This window comes from Hippoglossus hippoglossus, chromosome 4 (assembly GCF_009819705.1).
Source record: "Hippoglossus hippoglossus isolate fHipHip1 chromosome 4, fHipHip1.pri, whole genome shotgun sequence".
Lineage (NCBI taxonomy): Eukaryota > Metazoa > Chordata > Actinopteri > Pleuronectiformes > Pleuronectidae > Hippoglossus > Hippoglossus hippoglossus.
The window spans coordinates 6564140-6578581 of record NC_047154.1 but is presented as its reverse complement, the minus strand read 5'-3'; the positions used below and the strand labels follow the sequence as shown (position 1 = coordinate 6578581).

Here is a 14442-nt window from a genome sequence, read left to right as displayed (position 1 = left end):
GGAAACTCTTCTCGTCAACGGTCTCTGACCTTTCAGATTTAACGGTGCTCACACGCGCCCTGTGTTAACGGCAGTTTGACACTTACGTTTTTGTAACTTTGATCACAGAGACGATTTATTATTGTTGTTTATTATTGTTATGTTTGAACAGGAAGGACAAATAATCGGGTTATTTTTGCCTTTAAAGGGGCGGGGCCGAGTTCCCCCCCCCCACGCACACACACACACACACACACACACACACACACACACACACACACACACTCACTCCTTGTCTCACGCATTCACATAACTTTACTGTGGAGCGCGCGGCGCAGCACAAAGCGCTGTGCCGACCTTTCCGAGAAGCAGCTCCACACCGCAGCTGAGAGGAGATGAAGAGACGGCTCCATAAGAAATACTTGGTTCTGATTCTGGCTTATTCCGGGTTACTGCTGCTCATCCCCTACGTGTTAGATTACCGGGATAAATCCGTGCAGCACGCGGGCCATGGACTGCCGCAGCAACAGCCCAGATGTCCAGATCTGGAGAACACGGTGGCGCTGCTGTGGGATAACGGTTATAAAGTCAACGGCAGCGACGCGACGGAGTACGCCGCCAACCGGAGCCAGTCCCGGGTTCACATCTACGTGCACGCCACCTGGAGGACCGGCTCCTCGTTCCTGGGGGAGTTGTTCAACCAGCACCCCGATGTTTTCTACCTGTACGAGCCGATGTGGCACATTTGGCAGGCGCTGTACCCGGGGGACGCCGGCAGCCTCCAGGGCGCAGTGCGGGACATGATGAACGCCCTGTACCGCTGCGACTTCTCCGTGCTCAAACTTTACGCAGGCACGCAAAACATCACCACGTCGTTCATATTCGGCTGGAAAATGAACAAGGTGATCTGCTCGGAGCCGCTGTGCGAGTCGCACAAGCGGCACGAAGTCGGGCTGGTGAAAGAGGACCAGTGCGCAAAGTGCCCAAAGAGGGACATTAGGGAGCTGGAGAGGGAGTGTAAGAAGTACCCCGTGATGGTGATCAAGGGAGTCCGCGTTTTGGACCTGAGCACACTGGTGCCTCTGATGAAGGACCCGGCGATCAACCTCCAGATCATTCAGCTCTTCAGAGACCCGAGGGCCGTGCACAACTCGCGGCTTAAGTCCAAGCAGGCACTGGTGAAGGAGAGCATCCAGGTGCTGAGGAGCAAGAAGCAGGCCGACAAGTACAAGCGGCTGCTGGTGCCGAGCAACAGGGTGAACCGGGCCGAGAGCTACGTCTCCAGCGCCATGGAGCTCATCTGTGACAACTGGTTCAGTGACATAATGCTGGTGATGAACGCCCCCCCGTGGGTGAGGAGGAACTACCTCCGCCTCCGTTATGAGGACCTGGTCCTGCACCCCATGGGGGAGCTCCAGAGGCTCTACCGCTTCGCCAACCTATCCACCTCCCCTGCTCTGGAGAGGTTTGCGCTCAACATGACGCACGGCCAGGGGTACTCCTCGGACAAGCCCTTCCTGATATCATCCAGAGATGCCAAAGAGGCCATATATGCGTGGAGGGAGCGGCTCAACGTGGAGCAGATCAACCAAGTGGAGGCCTACTGCAGTGAAGTCATGAGGCAGCTGGGGTATCAGAAAAACCACTTGGACAAAGCCACATGAGGATGTGGTTCGAGGAATCGATGGGTTTAAGGTATGCTAAGATCACTCAGAGGTGTCAGTGAGGAGGTCTTTTCGATGTCTTATCGGTAGTTTGACAGTGAAGCAAAACAGAGCAGTGTACATCACTCATCTTCTGCTGAAAAACCTCCTGTCCGTGCAGGAAGTTGGGGGTTTAACAGAAACCCTCCTGCAGAAGACAGGGCTTCTGTTGTGCAGAACCATGACCTCTGACCTCTGACCTCTGTCCGAAGGAGGCAAATTAATAACAGAGCAACCATATGGGGATCTGCTGTCTCACATTTGTATTCATTTAACATGGTTGCCAAAGGTTAAACAAAAAGGTTAGATTTGATCAGTTTCAAAGACCTTCTCCACTCAAAATGTGTTTTGTTTATCCTTCCCCATGGATGCTTGACATTCACTGTACATGCGCCAGAAGGCTGTTTTCAATTATCTGCTGGAGGAAGTTTATGTAACAGCATTGTTTCTTGAATTACCATTTAATTGGAAGACATCATGGCCCAACATACATGTGTGATGTGGAAACTTGAGTCCTCCAGTGCATGTTAAGAATTTTTAACTCAGGAAAAAAGGTATAGCATCTTTAATGAAATCCATCTGTTGATTCCATTGTTTATTTTCCCCCTATTGGTTTCACAGTCATACCTCATACTATCTGTGAGCTGTGTAGTCCAGATAGTAAAGGACTTGTTGTATAGATAGATAACAGCTCTGTGACACACTCATAATCTATACATTAATGTGTCACAGTGTTGTGGTTGTCTCTTTCACACAGAGCTTCCCCCCTTCATTGTCAGATTTAACCCAAAGCTATTCGGTTTTTCTAAGGGCTGAACTGAAAACATTTTGGACACAAGTAACATAACTGCTCCTGAATTTTGTTGCTATCAGAGCGAGACAGTCAGAAATACTCCTTAATGAGCGACTGATCTGATGTTTTATAGAGGCGTCATTGTTTTGTCCCTGGCAATGCTTGGTGCTCTCATGGACATCGTAGGGGGCCTGGCAGCGAGCGCGACTGGGCCACAGGCTGTGCTGTCGAGAAGGGGATCATTGTATACGGCTGTGTATGACAGCACAGAGCTCCCGGGGTTACCACCGGCCTGTCACCAGCTCCCACAAGCAAGGCCCTTTAGAGCTGGGCCGCCTTCAAGCCGCCAGCATGGAGCAGATACAGGGCGGAGACAGAGGGGGCCCCTTGTCTCACTGCCTCCACCCTTTGTTTTTGGCACTGATAGAGCTATTGATGGAGGTCCTGTGCATTATTAATCCTGTTGAATGTGTGGCGTCCTTATGCTCCGTATCTGTTTCAGCGTGCAGTTGTGTTACAATTTGGAGGGTTTTATTTTAATCCTCAGTTGATTGTTTTTCTCTTCCAGGGGCCTTGTATTCAAGGCTGAGGGCGAAAGGCGGAATAACAAAACAAGCAGCTGGAATGTGGTCCACTGGGAGCTCGTGAGCACGTCTCTTGGGTTGTTTTCCTTCAGCCGAGCCAGGTCGATGAAGTGAAGAAAATCCAAGTGGACAGAGCAGCCAATCAGAGACAGATGAATTTGAAACAGGAGGAAGGCAGCTTATTTTTACAGTGTTACCTGGATAACATCAACAGGGCCTGGACAGATATAAAGAATGTGGGGAGGGGAAATATACAGAAGAAAGAGAGATAGGGCTGGTTTTCACTGCCGCCACACCGGCCTCCCTCTCTCCTACTGTCCTTTTAGTAGCACTAATCCCTCCTCAAATCCCCTGCAGGCGAGGGCCATAAAAAGCTCAAGATGGGTCCTTATCTGGAGACGACGGCCAGGATCCAGCGTGGCAGCATCAGGTTCGCTCACACCTGAATGACTTATCTGTCCAGCTTATGACTAAGCGTGACAGTAATCTCGAGCAATACTGACACTCAATAACTGCAACTGGCTCACTAACAGTGCTAATGTAGAGCTCTGAAAGAAGAAACTACAGCGTTTTCTGCGAAGGAGGCCTCGCTGAGGAACTATTGTTTCACCCCCGACCCCTCAGGAATCCGGACAGCTGCAGCACCCCACCGACAAAACACTCACATGGGTGTGACATTTTTGAAGAGCCAATGGACGTGTCTTGGAAATCTGCCTCTGTCCTCTGCCAATGGACTTTTCAACAAGTTGCCACAAACAGCAATCGGTACTGAATCGTATTGTGTACCATTCTTACTGTTGTTTCTAGTTTGGTCTAAAATATTGTAAGATGCTGTGATATCCCTCTGGTTAAGGATGTGTTGAGGAGGGGTGAAATAATAACCAGCATCCATGTGTTCAACTTTAGAAGTTGGTTCTGTGATAATAATTGTTCTGGGTGGTTTACCTGAAGTTCTCTTGTCAAAGAAAGAAATAACCTGTATGCTATTTAAACTGACTGCAACAAAGAGTTAGTAAAAATCTGAAGAACATGTGTGTGATTGCTGTGCATGTTGATGCAGACTGCCATGATTACTGGGTGACTCAATAGTCATAAATTCACCTTAATGTTTTGGCTTAGTTATAGACCCAGTGTATAGAAGAATATTAGGCTCAGACATAAGAAGATTTTGAGAAAAAAGTTGAAATGTGGAGGATAAAATTTAACTAAATCAGAGAAATATTATATTATTTTGAATATCAACAATTAAGTCAGAACATGACTTGAAATATAACTTGAAATTTCAAGATTTCAAACCTTTAAGAATATTAATATCTATTAATATGAATCCTTATGCCTCTACAAAATGAATGTAGATCCATCCATTACCTATCCCTCTTTATCCTTTCAAGGGTTGAGGGGGCTGACACTGACAATGGGCAAGAAGCAGGGTACAACCTGGACAGACCCTTGTTCACATGAATTGGTGAAACTGTTCCCCAGAATCAGTTTAAGTTACAAGGAAACTATATCAGCACAGAAACTAAATGCAAATCGCCCCTCTCCTCATTTTTTCCTACGCTTGGCCCCAATACTCTCGTACCAGTAGAAGTGAATGGAGGCTTGAAAACATATCTGCATTAGACTTAAATGCAGTCCGATATACACTGGATACCATTAATGAGCTTACAGGTGATCAGTGTGCATTTTTTATTTGAATAGGTCAAAATACTTGATTTACACAGCAATTATTCTTAAATTGTACATGCGTGATCAAAATGAGCGCATAGGCAGTTGATCTGATTGGGCATTCATAGACTTAAATACAATATAATGCTCACAAAAACCCATAATCTTGTACAATTGGTCTGTGGGAAATCATGGCAATACTTTGTACATTAGCTGAAATGAAAATACAATGGATGTCTGTTGGGATTAGAATAATAATGACTAATGGAAAATAACTACAAGATAAGTCATAACAGCCATCCAAGGAGAATTACACACAATTTGACATATGAATTATCTTGGTAGCATTACAACTAGAAGGAGACATGGGGCAGAAGTATCATTAAAATGTGGTTTTCAGTAAAAACTTATTAAACATGTAATTCTGTTTCGATTTGATCAAAATGCAGGGAACCATGGAGGTTGTGCTATATGAAACATAAATACGTAGTTACCAAAAATAAGAAGTAGGCAACTTGCTTTGCCTGCGTCATCGACCAAAATAGACCACGACTGTGCGGCTCTGATTATTTGACAATTTTTATTAACATGTTGACATGCAAACCACGGCGGGTGGATCCTGGCAGCCAGCTGCTACAAGAAATAACGTATTGACAATTGAGCTACATCTCATATTTCTCAGGTACAGAGAGCATGTAAATATAGCCGGCGAGACAACTGACAGCACAACAGTCTGAGAGAGAGAGGTACAGACAGACAGAGAGAGAAAGAGTGCACATGATGGTTATATAAGAGTACAGAGAGTGTCCTCTGCTTGAGGTGAAGTGTCAAACTCTGCTCATTTATTTGCCTGTGGCCGTCAGTCAAGTCGTCTGTGTTGTTGCGTTGAGTTTCTAACACGTGGTCAAATGCGAGTTCCTCTTCTGTCTTTTTATGCGCTTGTGTTTGTCAATACAGCAGGAAATGTGTGGCACCCCCATCAGAAAGCATCAAAAATCACATCTTAAAGTTCTATTATATATGTTATATCTGCTGTAGGTTATATCAGAAGAGGCTGTGTCAATGATTAAATAATGACAAAATGGTCAACCAGTGAGACGGTGACAGGATGTAAGACAGAGCTTCACATTACTTCTCACTCCAGGCAGAGTTGAACTGACCCACTGTGCATACTGGCAGCAGCTTACATAAGTAGATTCATTTCCTCATGGAGGCCCCCACCCAGTCAGCCATTAAAACTTGTGTGGGGCTTCTCCCCCCTGTGAAAGCCTCAGCTTCACCTCGCACAATCACTCCATTCACACCTGCCCTCTTGCACTCATGCATAAATGCAGCAGCCACTGTGTGCAGGCGAAGGAGAAAACTAAAAAAAGGGACGTGTGCTGCGGGGGTGTATTTAAAAAAGGGGGAGCAGACGGGATGTCTGGACATAGTGAAGGCAACACAATAATTCATAGTTTATGTGGAGTTATGCAAATCAAGCTGTAGGAAAACAATAAGGGTCAGTGGTCTGCTGAGGAATCGTCCAGTGTCTCTTATCGTGGATTTGCATGACGGAGTTATCTCATTTAAAACTGCTGTGGGAAGCTGAAAGGAACTAGGACACAGGTAGATTGATGTCACACTATATGTGCAACATGTAACACACCTGCTGTGAACCTATGTCATGTTTGAGTAGAAACATCCTGCGTTCATTATGTATGAAATCAAAAACACCAGGAGGTTCATGTGATTTTACCGCTGAAGAGAACAATCCATGTTCATGGGTGTTCAGGTTACCGGTCATCAGAGCCTATAGGGAAGTGTATTAAACATGAAGCTACAACCAGCAGCTGGTTAGCCTATCTAAGCAAAAAGCTTGTAAACAATAGGGAAATAATTAGCCTTTGTGCTAGGGTAACAAAGGGCAGCTACTAGTTGTATCTTCATATTTATTTTACTTATGTGTGTGTCAGAAAAAATACATTTCTCAAAGGGCATTAAAGCATATTTGTGTTTTCCTACAATGTCAAACTTTACATTTTACCAAATCAGATCCAAAATAGGTTCAGATGATATCATATTTTTATTAAATAAAGAAGATGGCAAAGATGAATTCGAAATTTATAATGATTATATATATATATATATATATATGACCACACTCCTGGGAACTGAGGTTTAAAAACAACAGGTGAGACAGGAGATTTTTTTTTTAAAACAGCATTTCAGGTTAATTGGCCAATGCTTTATACTTTATAAGGGCAAAGGCCCACATACACTTTTGTTTATAAGTAAACAAAAAAGCTGATGAAGGCGAAGGGTGCAGTGTTGCTGGGTGAAATCATGTGCATGCACTTCCTCTGCTAATCTCTGGTTGTCAGAGTTTGGCATCAGTGTTTTTTAAGTTGAAAATGAATGAACTTGTCTATAAATTTTAAAACACATTGAGTATAAAGTTGACAGGTTGAAGCTTGTTAACAGGAAAAAGTGTTTGAAGAACTACTTTCCTGCATTAAAAATGCTCTTCTACTGCATGGGACCTGTGCAAGCACATCATCATCATCATACCACATTAACATTCAGATTAAGTGCAGTTATTTAAATAAAAAGCAATTGATTAGTCAGTTGGTTAAAGTAAACAATATTAGTAATTTATTTAGCGAAATGCCAAACATTGACTGGTTCCAGCTTCTCCAGTGTGAGACTTCACTGCTGTTTTTTGTTATATGACAGTTTAGACCATTTGTCAGAATAACAAGCAATTTTATGACATCACCTTTGGCTCTGTGATAGACTTTTCACTGTTTCTTTTACTTTTTATGAACTTGACTAAACACAGTGGTGGAATAAATCTGGTCATTTTAGCTGATATATTATTACATCAGTAGATGATTAATACTGGAGCATCAGTGAGTAAGCAGTCTGTTACTGCTGCAGGTTTGAACTGCAGCTGTATAAACAGGGTCAGTTTCAGTTTTCAGATTCTTTCTCTATTCTTTGATTTTTTCTGAAATTATTCATTTGGATCATTCGATCATTCATTTAAATGAAACCACAAATAATTTGGTGCCGCAGAGAACAGATGTGCAAGACGTCAGAAACCTAAGAGGAAACCGCTGGTTTAATCATTAATAAGGTGTTATATTTTAAAAGCTTGCTATATTATCTGTTCTTCAAAATCTTCACATAAAAGTGTAGTAAGTAAATCTGTCCAGTAAATGTAGTGGAGAAAAAGAACAATATATTCCTCTGAAATGTAGTTCAGTGGAAGTAGCATAAAATAGAAATACTCGCCTACCCCAGTACCTCAAAACAGGACAGAAGTACAGTGCTCGAGTACATTTACTGGGATACTTTCCATCATTGACTACATGGCTAATTGGTTAATTGCAAAAATGATCAGAAGATTAATAGTCAATGAAAATAATTTGCAGTCCTATTTTACTGGATATATCTTTTAAAAATCAGCAGACACATATCATTTATGCAAAAGAGTTAAACAATTATAATGAATGTCTGGTTTATTTTTTTGTATTGAAAATGCTTTTTAACTGTATTATTATCTTTTATCAGTTTTCACAGTTGGGGGAAATTAGCATTCCTTCTTCACAAAAAACAAAAAAGATCCAAGTCAACTCAAAGACAAGATATACAGAGCAATTGGTAACAGTCATGTGATGTAATGCACTGAAAGGAGCAGTCCCGATTAAAATGGAACAAAGCTCAGCATTGTAGCTATTTACATGCACACATTCTTCACCCCTCTTATTTCACCCAAGACAGGGCTGCGGTGGCTGAGAGGGCAACACAACCAGGGCACAACACAACTGCCCCTTTCTGTGCTCCTCCTCACATGCCACACTGCCTCCACACAGATGCTTTTGTGTGACACAAAGGAAATCTTGACAAACATACCAAACACATGGTCTGTTAGCAACATGGGATCAATATCAATGAAATGCATCTACCACAGAGCTCCTGTTTGATCTGGGAACTGTTGGTTTGTTTGGCCTCTTTCACAGCATTTTCTGTATACACTTCAGTGTGTGTAAAGGAGTCACTTTGCATTTCGCAGTCACAGACTGATGTACTGCGAAATCAAACTTGTCAGATTATTTGACGACATGCTGTCAGGCAATAATTAATTTTTCTACCTCTTTTCCGTTCCTGCCGAAAAACACAAAATGTCACAAGTGCAGTTTCAATCTTGCGTGAGGTTATTTCATCCCCACATCCTGCATAATGGTTTCTCCCCTGGTTATGCAGAGGACAATATCAATAAAAGTGAATCACAGTAACTCTGTTAGAGGATCTTGAGGACACATGTCTCCTGGAGAATAAACCATCTCTGTAATGAGGATGAAATGATCCTTGAACTCTACTTCCAGGCCTGGAGGGAGCTCAGTCGCTCTGAAACCTCCCCTCTTGTCTGCTCCCATATCTCCACTTTGTCTTATCTCTGAAGGACTGGACGCTCTGCCCGCAGGATATGGAGAGAGAGGAGGGCGAGGCAGTCTGGGGGTCAGGTCAGGGAAGTCGACAGCGCAGGCAGGGAGGAAGGGAAAGTCAGACATGATCCTCGATCGGGAAAACCAGGCGCGTGCCGCGGCTCAGCAGCTCCTGCTCGCGGGAGTCCAGCTCACGCTCCAGTGCCTCCTCTGAGGTGCTGCCGCTCCGTTTTCCATTGACGCTCCAGCCTGACCCTGCAGCTCCCTCCCCCCCACCGCCAGACGCACCATTGGCTGTGATCGCAGTGTCACCAAATGTGTAGGTCAGGTCGCCATCGCTACGAATGAGGTCAGAGTCCTGGTCCCTCAGCTGCTCGTGGTTCTGAAAGCACATCCACAGTGGAACATGAGGGGAGGGATGGGTTACACATGGGAGTGACACACGCAGATGCAGGACACACAGTGTGGGAGCATGTGGCGTGAACAGATGAACAGACTGATGTTCAGAGGGCAAAGGCTCAGAAGGGACACTGTGGATTTACAGCAGGGAGACTTTCACTTAATGGCCTGTTCTGCAGCAACTGGCTGAAAGAGCAGCTGAAACAAAGACAACACAGGAACCCACAGGCTGCACAGCTACACGCAAAACAATGAACTTCAGCTGGAGCTCCTCACAGATCTAATTGACTGGCTGATGATCAATAATCCCTCCATGTCCCCGGGGGGGGGGGGGGGGCAGGATGAGTTAACATTGTGTCAACACAGGATTGATCTGTTAAAGGAACCCAAGAAAAACCCTTAATGATTAAATGTTACATCACCACATTACCCATTCTCTCCAACAATTATCTGGAAGGGGAAATGGTGAAAAAAAAAAATCTTATGAATCCACTGTGGTGTTAAAAAGAGTATGGTCACTTGCTAATTAAAATAGTGACACAATTGCCATTCAAAGACTAAGTAAGAATACATATACTTAACTGATTTCAATTTGTATCAAGACGCCAACATAATTAATTTGGTAAAATAAAGACAAAGGGAAGAAACATTTATATGAAAAAGCTTTTTAGGCGAGATTCTGATGATATTCTACATTTTTCTCATTGTCCAATCCCATGAAGTTGACTGCATCCAAAGCCCTTTGTGCCACTGAGCCCCATTATTGTTCAAAACCAATAACCTAAAAACACATTTATTTCCCGCTGTTGCACTCAGGGGACATATTTGTTCATCACCATGAACACACCAACACTGGTTTATTGCGTGTGAATCCCCAAATACAGTGCACCATCCTGCTACAGTAAATACTCACTAAAGCACCAAATGTGATTTAATCTGCAGCTAAAAATAGTCCACAGCACACAACACTCTTGTTTGAGTCATGTTTTCTAAAAACTACACTGCCCAGATGTTTCCAGAGAAGATTTAGCCTCTTTAGAAAGTAAAAGTATATTTATATATATATATCGCTGTCTTCTATTTTTGGAAGGTTAGTGTCCTTAATAGGAAACATTGGGGTTTGGGCTGAGTGCAACAGACAGGCCAGAGGAAGTCAGAAAGTACTAAGATACTGAGTATGGTCGGTTTTTGGCCTTTGGATGTGTTGACAATAAGAAAAGTATAGACAACAGCCAGCCTTATTCATTAAAAATATTCTGTGAGAAATAAGGATTGTTAAATGAAGCTTAAAAAAAATTTAAGTATCTTTTCAAAATTAGTTTGTGCTCTACATATACAACCACATTTGAAATGGTTTACAGTTTGAAGTCAGTGGGAAGCAAAAATCTTTAGGGCATTTTATTACCTCAAAATTTATATTAATATCCACAAGCAAAGAGGCACGGAGCTTTACTTAATCCTGGCTCCCCACTTGGCAACGGAGAGAACTGGACAGCCTTGATAATATGAACAACGTTCTAAATTCATGGCTCGCCAGGCAGGCAGCCCTGGGCTGGTAAACCAAGGGCAACACACCAGGAGAGGAAAACATTACTGATGCAGAACTTAAGAAAGAACCTAACTCTCAGAGAATTACATTCAAATGAGATGCTATGGAATATTTCTACTTTGCAGTAAGGAAATAAACTTCAGATTTGTAACCCCACTGTGACAGGCTCAGTGGGTTATTGTGACAGTACAATAAAAAAAGTATTTCATATGAAATGAAAAGGAGAATTTGCCAGAGTGAATCCAAGTGTGACCGTTCCCTCAATGGGTGTTCGTTGGTTTAAACATCAGAGCGCTGTGTCTTTCAGAACAGTGATCATCATGGAGGAGGTGCTGAAAAGAGTCTTTTGTGCCCTCTGAATGCAGAAAGGCTTTTTGACCATCTATTTTATCCCTCACCGAAGGCCTTGGTGCTTTGTGTGTTTACTGGTAGGCATTGGGAATATTTTGACCATATCACGGTTCTCCTGAGAGAAACATAGCTTCAGTATTCACAGTGAGCCTTCCTGAGACACCGGGCTCACATTTGAATACAAGAAAGGACAGAAAAATGACCACTTTGAAGTCATTTTACAGAATGATTAGGTTTTGGCTAATTCAAAAAATATCATGAACCAAGCTATTTTATTGTAGCAGCACCAACATCATTGTGTCATAGTTTGAACACAAATCATAGTCTTAAAATAAATGATCATAGTAAATAAATGAAAAATCACAATAATAAATTTGTTTGTCTTTATCAGCTGTATTTGGAAATAGCAACATTTTTGCAATATGAACACTATCAAGTCTCAAGTTTGTTTGGATGTATTACTGCCCCTTAGTTTAAGACTTTAAATATATCATTATACAGAGGCAAAATATGCATTTTGATTTAATACTGAAAAATAATTATTTGATACAAGGAAAAAAATTATACTCAGCACCAGAAAATGTGAAGAGAATTTGGAAAACAAATATATCATTTCATTGTGTCTTTAATGAAACTGTCGAAATAGCTAGCAGCTGCTTAGCTTAGCTTTACAGAAAGACTATAAACAGGCGAAAGTAATCACTATCCTGTCTCTGTCCAAAGCTGAATAGGAAAAACCCCATTCTTTCAGTTCAAATAAACAAACAAGATATAAATCTTAAATCAAAGCGTTGATGATAAACATTGGCACTGGACAGAGTCGGGCTTGCTCTTTGTGATGAAGTAGGGAACCAGCTGCAGTCTATATATTCAGCATATATAAACACAATAGTGGTTTTCTCATCTGATTCTCATGAATGTGATTGTCTTTCCCCTTTTACAAGTACCAGTGCATAGAGGTTCTGCACTTTCTGCAGTGTGAACAGGGATCACAGGTCGGCCGTGATGTGCTTGCTGCAGACTTACAGTTTTATGTTTGTGTGTGTGGACACTGACCTCGTATGCCTGTTGGCTGGTGAGACAGCTGGCCAGCGGCCCACAGTAGCTGGGCAGGGTGGAGGTGAGAGGTGGGCCGCTATGTGTCAGGATGGGCTTCAGGTAACTGGATAGTTAATAAAGGAAAATGATCTGAAGAGTTCATGAACGGCGAGAAAAGGCGAGTTGAATGCAGTCAATATTCCTTATCTGCTCTACTTCATTGCAAATCACCTTTTATAAAGACTTGCTTGGTTTATGGTTAATTAATCATTAGCTAATGCATGACAGATCATTTTTAAGCCTTTAAGAAGAACATCACTTTGGTTTCAAGGAAATCCTCCTCTGACACAGCAAGGGCTTTGTCTCGTTAGTTCTTTAATCCATGAAATGACCCCCACCCCCATAACTGACCACCTACCCACCGACAACATGCTGCAGGGCACGTGGAGCCCAAAGCAGTTTGTTATCAGCTTAACATTTGGAACGACAGATTGGATTTTCACTGTAACCACTCCTTATTAATGATTAAGATTTACAAAAGCAGGGGACAGACAGAAACACAATCTTCTATTGATTTCTATTAACATCTATAACTGAAGAATTTTTGGTATATTTTCAAAAATTGCAGCCACTAACCCTTATTAATGTCTCGCTATTATTTATTAGTTAAAAGCAGCGTAGTCTGATTGTCTAATTTCCATCAGCAAAATTGAGTCAGACACCTGCAAATACAAATGTCAATAAAGCAATAATAAAGGGAGCAAACAGTAATCCACCAGGGCTGCTGTTGCAAGTGTTTATAAGCTATTTGAGTCCTGCAGCCATTTTCTTAAAGTGCTGATTTATAGAGTCGACCAAAACTGTCATGCAGAAGGAGGATTTTAATCAATGTGGCAACCCACAAGTAATTCATATTAATGGTTAATTTATAATGCATTGATAAAGTATTAGTTAAAGCTTATAAAACATTTACATGGCTTACTTATTAGAAAGTGTTCTGATAAAACACATTTTACACAAGTTAATTCCAACAAAGGTTTGTGGCTGTATGAATTAAATAGACCTTGTGTCCTTCTCTTCCTGCGGTGACCTCCAAATGAACGCACTGTGAATGATGAATTATAGCTTAATAATGTGGGGGTGTTCAGCAGCAGGATGCATTTCAAATTCAAACCTGCATGAGATTCAGTGAGCAGTTGAGGATAAAGTGATTTTGTGATGCTTGGCAGCAGAGCAGCAGAGAGTCAACCAGCGGGACCCTATGCCTCTTGTTTGTAATTAATCAGACTGTGTTGCACTCTGGGAAATCCCAGTGCCCTGTTCAACAGGTCAGGTCACAAGTCCTTTGGGGCGAGGCAGGCTGCTTCCTGTCAGAATATGTACAATTCAACAGAAATTAAACTCAGTGGTTGAAAACAGCAGTCGCTGTACCCAGAGATGAGTAAAGTCAGTACACACCACGCATCAGAGGCCTGTGTTATCTATGTTAATCTCAGCCTCTGCAGAGCTGGAACATGAGAGAAATCCACCCTGCTCGTTTCAGCTGCGCCTTGCGCGTGTCACCAGGGAGAACGTCTCCACTGTGAAACACAGCTGCTCCGATCAGAAGCAGCTACACAATCAGCCGCCCTGGGAGGCAACTGTTCCGCAGAGAGGAAAGCAACGAGGAAAAGGGAGGATGAGCTGCTAAAACACTTTCACTTATGTCTGTTCCTTGTAATGAGATGGAGCAGGCACAGCAATCGCTTTATGGATTCGTGTGTTATTCTGATCCAATATAGAATAATCCAATAACATCAATTGTAAGTGTGACTTTGTATACAATGTAAGCTTGTATACGGCGACCGACAAGGGCATACGTGCTGCAAATTCAGAAACAGTGCCAATTGAAAAATGCATACAAAAATACACAACAAATACAACAATGGAGAGAAGCGGCAAATGGAAA

The 14442-nt window shown here is 42.5% G+C and overlaps 2 protein-coding genes across 3 annotated transcripts in view; one reads left to right on the top strand and one right to left on the bottom strand.

Annotated features, from left to right (window-relative positions):
* The first annotated feature begins 276 nt into the window (after window positions 1-276).
* On the top strand, window positions 277-4089 carry chst7 (carbohydrate (N-acetylglucosamine 6-O) sulfotransferase 7). The gene is made up of 2 exons (XM_034583934.1): window positions 277-1674; window positions 3044-4089. The coding sequence occupies exon 1, from the start codon at window positions 375-377 to the stop codon at window positions 1641-1643; it is 1269 nt and encodes a 422-aa protein (XP_034439825.1). The 5' UTR covers window positions 277-374; the 3' UTR covers window positions 1644-1674; window positions 3044-4089.
* A 647-nt stretch (window positions 4090-4736) lies between these two features.
* The window catches only part of slc9a7 (solute carrier family 9 member 7), a 31067-nt gene continuing 21361 nt past the window's right edge, over window positions 4737-14442 (bottom strand). The window contains exons 15-17 of one of the 2 annotated variants that reach the window (XR_004613707.1): window positions 12513-12618; window positions 7262-9539; window positions 4737-6412 (exon numbers count right to left, since the gene is read on the bottom strand). Coding sequence is in view for 1 of the 2 variants with exons in the window: in XM_034583933.1 (XP_034439824.1) it covers window positions 9276-9539; window positions 12513-12618 (370 nt within the window). In the remaining variant the exon portion in view is untranslated. Of the gene's footprint in view, window positions 9540-12512; window positions 12619-14442 lie in introns of both variants that reach the window. The other variant, XM_034583933.1, reaches the window with a different exon arrangement.